This window comes from Oreochromis aureus, linkage group 5 (assembly GCF_013358895.1).
Source record: "Oreochromis aureus strain Israel breed Guangdong linkage group 5, ZZ_aureus, whole genome shotgun sequence".
In the NCBI taxonomy this organism is placed as follows: Eukaryota; Metazoa; Chordata; class Actinopteri; order Cichliformes; family Cichlidae; genus Oreochromis; species Oreochromis aureus.
The window spans coordinates 36,115,181-36,122,164 of NC_052946.1; the positions used below are offsets into that span (position 1 = coordinate 36,115,181).

The 6,984-nt window shown below is 40.5% G+C and overlaps 1 protein-coding gene across 2 annotated transcripts; it reads left to right on the forward strand.

The window, feature by feature from the left end:
• Positions 1-2,077: 2,077 nt before the first annotated feature.
• Positions 2,078-6,137, forward strand: sp7 (Sp7 transcription factor). 2 transcript variants are annotated; one of them, XM_031740476.2, is made up of 2 exons: positions 2,078-2,175; positions 3,364-6,137. In XM_031740476.2, exons 1-2 carry the CDS (start codon positions 2,140-2,142, stop codon positions 4,711-4,713), a joined length of 1,386 nt encoding a protein of 461 aa, XP_031596336.1. In that variant the 5' UTR covers positions 2,078-2,139; the 3' UTR covers positions 4,714-6,137. The 2 variants fall into 2 exon arrangements, with proteins under 2 accessions (XP_031596336.1, XP_031596337.1); XM_031740477.2 differs by having other exon boundaries at positions 2,083-2,160.
• The last annotated feature ends 847 nt before the right edge of the window (positions 6,138-6,984 follow it).

Sequence of the window (6,984 nt, forward strand, 5' to 3'; positions counted from 1 at the left end):
TCAAAAGACCGCCACGTAGAACACATAGATAGATAGATAGATAGATAGATAGATAGATAGATAGATAGATAGATAGATAGATAGATAGATAGATAGATAGATAGATAGATAGATAGACATTTCATCATTTTGCCCTCAGTTCATAGTGGGCTCTGTAAGTTTATATGACTGCGAACACAGTATTGTAGGAGTGTGTGACAGTGTGAACTATCGCATGTTGTGGCCTTTGTTCTTCCACTCACACTCCTTCTGGAATAAGAAAATAAAGCGATGAAGGTCAGTTGGAGAGCAGACTGCCAAATATAGCCGCTGTGTTCATGTGAGGGCCAGACTCTCCAGAACGACAAGCCCAGCTCTGACCATGCCCTGTAATTGAGGAGAAAATAAGGACAGAAATTATATGTTTATTTTTGACAACAATTTTAATCTTCTGTGCTCTCCTTCAGAAAACGAGACGCCCACAAAAAGGCGCTGAGATTCTGCCTTACTCGAGACTCAGAGTTGAGTTTTTGACTTTTTCAACAGTGAACAAAATCCGTCAAATGAACGTGGCCTGTCGTGTAGGGAAGCCTCAGTAGAAAAAATTAAAATTAAATCAAAACCAAACAACTACTGACATGTATATTTATTCCCCATTTATAACACAGTTATTGTACTGTAAACACAGCAAACATCATTACTTTAACCTTCATTTAGGCCTGCTTACCCACAGATTCCACTCTATTTAAATCCAAATGTTTTTATAATAATAATAATCTGTAAAAGCCCTTCATTCACTCTTGGGTTCATGTTATGATCCATAAATGTACAGTTTTTAATTTATGTTCAATTTTCCTTGATCTAACACATTTACATAATGTGTATGAATTTTTATCTTTATATATTTATGCATTGAAAAGAATCAGCTGAAGAGTTAAATCTGGCAGGTTTGTGATAATATAATAATTTGGATATAATGGAAAGCAACAGAATTAACCTCTTAACAAATAGTAATTTATAGTTTATGTTTTGTGAATCTAAATGGAGTCTAACATGCAAAGAGACTGCTGCAGTCAGTTTAAAAGCAGTTTGGGAGCAAACTTGTTTTAAGCTGGCAAACTTAAAACAAATTGAAAAATTTATCCAACAGCCCATTTTTTTAACTAACAATTTTCCTGTGTTAACATAATATTTGAAATACTTTGGAGCATTTTTGTTTTTTAGGCAAGACATATTTCTTACATATTTCTGGATTTTCAATTTTTTTCTTAATCTTAATCTTTCATTTCTTCCTCTGTTTCCCACTTTAAGGAAACAGTCTTCTTCTTTTTTGGTCTTTTTTTTTAACTAAGCCGTTTTAATTCATTTTATTTGATGTGATAATCTTTTCTTTATTTTATTTAATGACTGGGTCCTTTTCTTCTTCGCATGCCTCTGTAGCTTAACCTCTTTAACCATCACAGTTAATGTCTGAAAAGGCAGTTAAATGCGTTTAAGAATATTGGAAACAGAGAGAGGGTTGAAACCAGAATAATAAAATCTCTGATAGAAACCACAGACTCGGTCAACTCATTTTTTTTTCTTCTTTTTAAATTTATGTGGCAGAGGCTACACGTTCTTTTGTTATTTTGCTCTCTCGGAGAAGAAGCAGAAGAGAAAGCTTCGGTCGTTTCTCACTTTTTATTTGCAGTTTTGCAGTTTAGTGTCTAACACAGCCAACTTATAACGCGAGCGTCTCTATAGACGAGACCATCCAGATAATTCTCTGAGGGGATGTCAAATGTAGTCGTTTCCTTCAGACTCCACTGGACTAATCCCAGTGGAAAAAATAATGCCAGTGAAATTGAAATAATGTCCACACTGTGATTGATGACTAACCCATTCATGCATTTATATTGAAAAATGATTCGACACTCTCGTTTGGGGAGGTGGGATGTCCTGATTTTAGCCACCAATCTCCGTCCATTTTCCTCCGGCTCTGGGTTTTTATTGCTTCTTAGCGAGTCTTCAAAGAGCCCATAGCCTGTAATTAGGGGGCGGGACCCGAGTGCCTCAAAACACTTCCCCGCGTTAGAGCCCAACTTCTTCCAAACTGTCCCGGGACTCTGAGCTGCGCTGCTCCCACTCCCCTCAGCTTCCTAAGGATTTTGTTTCTCAGGGATGGCCGCATCTATTCTGGAGGTAGGGAATGTAATTGTAAGTAGCTTTTCATTTCTCTCCTTCTTAATACAAACTTTTGATGGTGGAATATTTATAAGAAAGTCGTGCAGTTATTAAGGAAGAAACTTTCAGTAGTTTAGTTTCAGGTCGTCTCATAGGTTATTATACATAGTGAGAGAGAAAAAATAAGAGTGATAAAAGAGATTTAAATATACTAAAGGCCGTGAAACATTTCTATTCACAACGAGACTTTATTTGCACAAGTTTGGCGTTTCCTTAAGATGTGATTGCTCATTATCTGGGAACTGTCAGAGGTGCAAGACATGAAGATAGCAGGTACTGTAGGGGCAGCAGGCTAGTTCATCTTAAAGGATGTCACGATTTTTCATTACTTACAAAACAGAGGAAAATCTGCAGGAAGAATGGAGTTAAACCAGAGTTTGTTGTGTCAGAAAGTGAATGAACGGGGAGTGAGTCAGGTTTATAGATAAAAGTTAGCAGAATATTTGATTTTTAACCACGGATATTAAAAGTTACATGTAGTTACAGATGTGTCACAGCTGGTTTTATAAAGTTGACACCTCAGCGCACAGTTTAAACAGAAATACAGGAATATAAGCGTGATGTTTTATTAGTTATATCCATGTGTAAACTGTGCATCCAGCAGAAAGTCTATGAAATGTTCTGCTGTAGCGTTAGGTACTTGCCACGTGGGAACCTAAAATATATAAAATTAAATTCTTGTGACATGTTTGAGTCAAATATATAATCTGATGTAATCGGTTCAGTTCAAAAATGGCACATTTTTTGCTTTCTAGATAATAAGACCACGAATGAGAACAGTAGCTCATTGCCATGATGGCAGTTTGATGACCTGGTACATATTTAAATCGTCTGTATGAGGAAAACTGTAAATTCAGGTGGTTTTTTGTATTTTTAAAGCAAATATAAATGTTAAATTAATTTAAGCTGGTCGAAAGCAGTTTGAGCAAAACTAAAAGTGAGGGAGTTCCTCCTTTGCTGAGCAGAGCAGAAACTTTACAAACACAAACATCCACTGCTTAAAATTGCCGTGACCACTTAGAAAACAGAGAGAGGAGGAAAAGGCAGCAGTGGCAGTCACACATACGTTTTTTATTAGAGTTGACACTGACAGAAGCGGCAGCAGCAAGCAGCCATTTCCTGCAGACAGTCTCATTTTCTCCCGTGTCTCCTCCTCCCCAGGAAGACGCACGCTATGGCTCCAGTCCTCTGGCTATGTTAACAGCTACCTGCAACAAGTTTGGCAGCACCAGCCCTGTCAGGGATTCAGCTACACCCGGTAAGACTGGCAGCACCTCTCCAGTAAAGAAGCCCTACAACATGACCTCTGACCTTCAGACAGCCAAGAACGGGCGGACCACAGACAGCAGTGGCCTGGCAGACTCCTACACTGGCTCCTTCACTTCAGCTGGAGGAGGAGGAGGTGGCGGCCTGCTTACACCCACTGGAAGTCCCCCTCCTTCAGCCGGAGGCTACACTACAGAATATAACCCTTTCTCTCACTCCTTCCAGACTTCGGTCTCACAGGATCCGTCTCTTTTAGTGTCCAAGGCCCATGCTACAGCCGATTGTCTCACCAGTGTGTATACTTCGCTGGATATGACACACCCCTATGGCTCGTGGTATAAGGCTGGTATCCACCCTGGCATAACTGCTGCTCCAGCTAATGCTACATCTTCCTGGTGGGATGTCCATCCCAACTCCAACTGGCTGTCAGCAACCCAGCCCCAAGCAGATGGAGGTCTGCAGGCCTCCCTGCAGCCTGTGGCACCACAGGCATCCCTTAGCCCACAGCTGCCCAGTTACAGCACCGATTTTACACCACTTAACCCAGCTCCTTACTCCTCCGTGGGACTGGGCTCCTCCTCACATCTCCTCCAACCTTCCCAGCACATGCTGCCCCAGGACATGTACAAGCCCAAACCTGTGCCAAGTGCAGGGCTAATTGAGAATCCCATGGGCCTAAAGCCTGCTAGGGGATCAGGGGGCTACAGCGGAGGGGCTACACCCACCCGGTCTTCATGCGACTGCCCCAACTGCCAGGAGCTGGAGAGGCTGGGAGCCTCTGCTGCATCCCTGAGGAAGAAACCAGTGCACAGCTGCCACATCCCAGGCTGTGGGAAAGTCTACGGCAAGGCCTCCCACCTAAAAGCCCACCTGCGCTGGCATACCGGCGAACGGCCCTTTGTTTGCAACTGGCTGTTCTGCGGGAAACGTTTCACCCGCTCTGATGAACTGGAGAGGCATGTGCGCACCCACACGCGGGAGAAGAAGTTCACCTGTCTACTGTGCAACAAGCGTTTCACACGCAGCGACCACCTCTCAAAGCATCAGAAGACCCACGCAGATTCTGCAATGCAGGGCAAAGCTGTAGCTGTGGAGGGAGACACAGATTCTAGGAGCGAAGAGACCACAGAGCTCAACTCCAGCGCTGTACCTACCAATCCTGTCGCTGACCAAATCACCAACGGAGATGAGAAGACTGGCACGCCTAACGGGGTGGAGAACAGCAGTGGATTGTTGGAGATCTGACTTGATGAAGTCTTGAAATTTTAGAGGTGTTTTCTTTTCTTCTTTTTTTTTTAAATAGGAAAAAAACTCACCTTACAAACACAAAACTGTATTTTATTTCAAGACATACAAAGGAGACAGTGTTTGAAAAGACTTGATATGATACAGGACTGATAAAGGTAGAAATCACTTCATTTTCTCTGGACCACACACACACACACACACACACACACACAAGCATAAATATGACCAAGCCTGCAAACATATAGCGATCTTCAAATGTATGCAGACACACACGCACAAATATGAGCAACCGAGAGATAAATGAACACAATATGCACATGTGAACAGGAATAACTATGAGCAAATGTGCAAACATCCATAATGCATGCATGCAGGGGGATACACAAAAGTACGTCTGCTCGGAAACACATACAAGTAAACATGCTCGTGCACAAATTTTGTAGCCTACACACATTTTCTGCCTTTCAAATGAGACAAACCACTGGGGAAATTTAATCTGCAAAAGCAGAAGGAAAAGAGCTCTGAAGCCGCAAAAGGAAAGTAGTTTTAAAACGAGACTTATGGTCAGGATGATGGAGTCGATGAAGCATTGCATGCCTAGAGAAAAATCTGATTTACAGCTGTACTTTGATACTTATTCATTATTCTTGAAACAATCAATGGACAGTCTACACTTACAGCTTCTTGTTGCCAAAGACACTCTGTTGTACAAGGTATTGCATTTCACCTTTGTTTGCTGTTTGCTTCTTACCATGTCTAATTTAATTTCATATTTACTTTAATAATCTAATTTATGTCTTAAATTATACACATGAAAGATTATCTTGCACCTGCAGGAAATACCTGAAGAAAAAAAAAAGAATGCAAGATGGTTGAAGCCGGCCAAAAATAAAATGAAATACATTAAATTAAGACTTTTTTTTCTTATTTATTAGCTATAAGGAAGAGTTTGGGGGTTGTTTTAAAAGTTTTATTTATAAACCTTGAAGTTAAATGTGCGTGTAAACTAATTCTTATATAATCTTTTAATTGTGAAGTCTTCCACACCTGGCACAATAATGATCAATAAGGGCTTTCTTCCTTGTTTGTGCATACTATACATTGACAACAGTATATAGATATGTATATAGGTGTGTTATTTTTTTATGCATTTTCTATGTTTTGTATAACTTTCCACAAGAAATGATGTCTAGAACGCTTTGGTTACAACAACAAAGAACGTAAAGTAAAAGCTTAATTTTTTTGGTTATTAATTTTGTTATTTTGGCAGAACTGAAGTCCCAGTGTTTGCTGACTTGTTGTGAAATGAGTGTAAAAGATACTGTAAATAGCGATGAAGCATGGTATACATGTTGTAAGGTTTATGGTGTGGAATAATGACAATTTTGGTGCTTTTAAGAGTAAAAAAAATTTGAAAGAGATTTTTTTTTCTTTTCTTGTGTTGTTCCTACACAAAATCCTTCAGAGAGGAAGCTTTAACATGAAGATGGAAATAATGAGAAGCAATTGTTCCTTGAGCCTTTACGTTATCATTTTATCGCACTTTATCCCCTTCTCTCGCCTCACTTCACATCATTCGTTTCATATCTTACTGTATTTCCACCCCAGCCTGGCTAACCAAATACTTTCATTATCTTTTGCAGCACAAACAAAGCTGTTCACTGAATTGGAGTCTTAACTCCACACAATGACCCCCTTTCAGAGATCCACTGTAGTTACACTCAAGACAATTACTCCACTCTCCAGCTCGAGAGGGGTAATTACTGAGAGCGATGCTCCAGGAGAGAGGAGAAGAGGGGATTAGGACAGGGGAGCTGTGGTTGTATTGTTTATCCAGGGAGGCGGTCAAACAAAGAACCCCAATTAAGGCAGGATGCGGGACGAAAGACACGATGTGGAGATACAGACGCTGAGAAGCCGAGCCGATCACCAAGCATCTTTTAAAACGCCTCTCTTTTTCTCTGCCACTTTTCCTGAGTTTGAGGAAGAGTTAAAGTCACAACAAGTGGCACTTGTTTGTCTTTCTCACCACTTTCTTGTCAGGTTACTCAGGCTTTTCCAGACTAATAAAAATACTTTAGGAGGGCAGATTTCCCGCTGTGTTTTAAAAGAGAGATAGCCTCAGGATAGACCAAATGAGGCCACAGATATGTGCACCAGTAGCAGTGCCAGACAACAATGATTTAAGGAGCTAATCTTTATCATAATTAAGCATATTTCCAACAAGATATAGCAACTCAGGCAAGCACACATGACAAATTTAGAGAT

Bases quoted from the DNA above. Each gene is read 5' to 3' on its own strand.
- sp7 (XM_031740476.2), top strand. From the start codon at position 2,140: ATGGCCGCATCTATTCTGGAGGTAGGGAATGTAATT. The intron at 2,176-3,363 runs GTAAGTAGCTTT...CCTCCTCCCCAG, and splicing joins TGGAGGTAGGGAATGTAATT to GAAGACGCACGCTATGGCTC.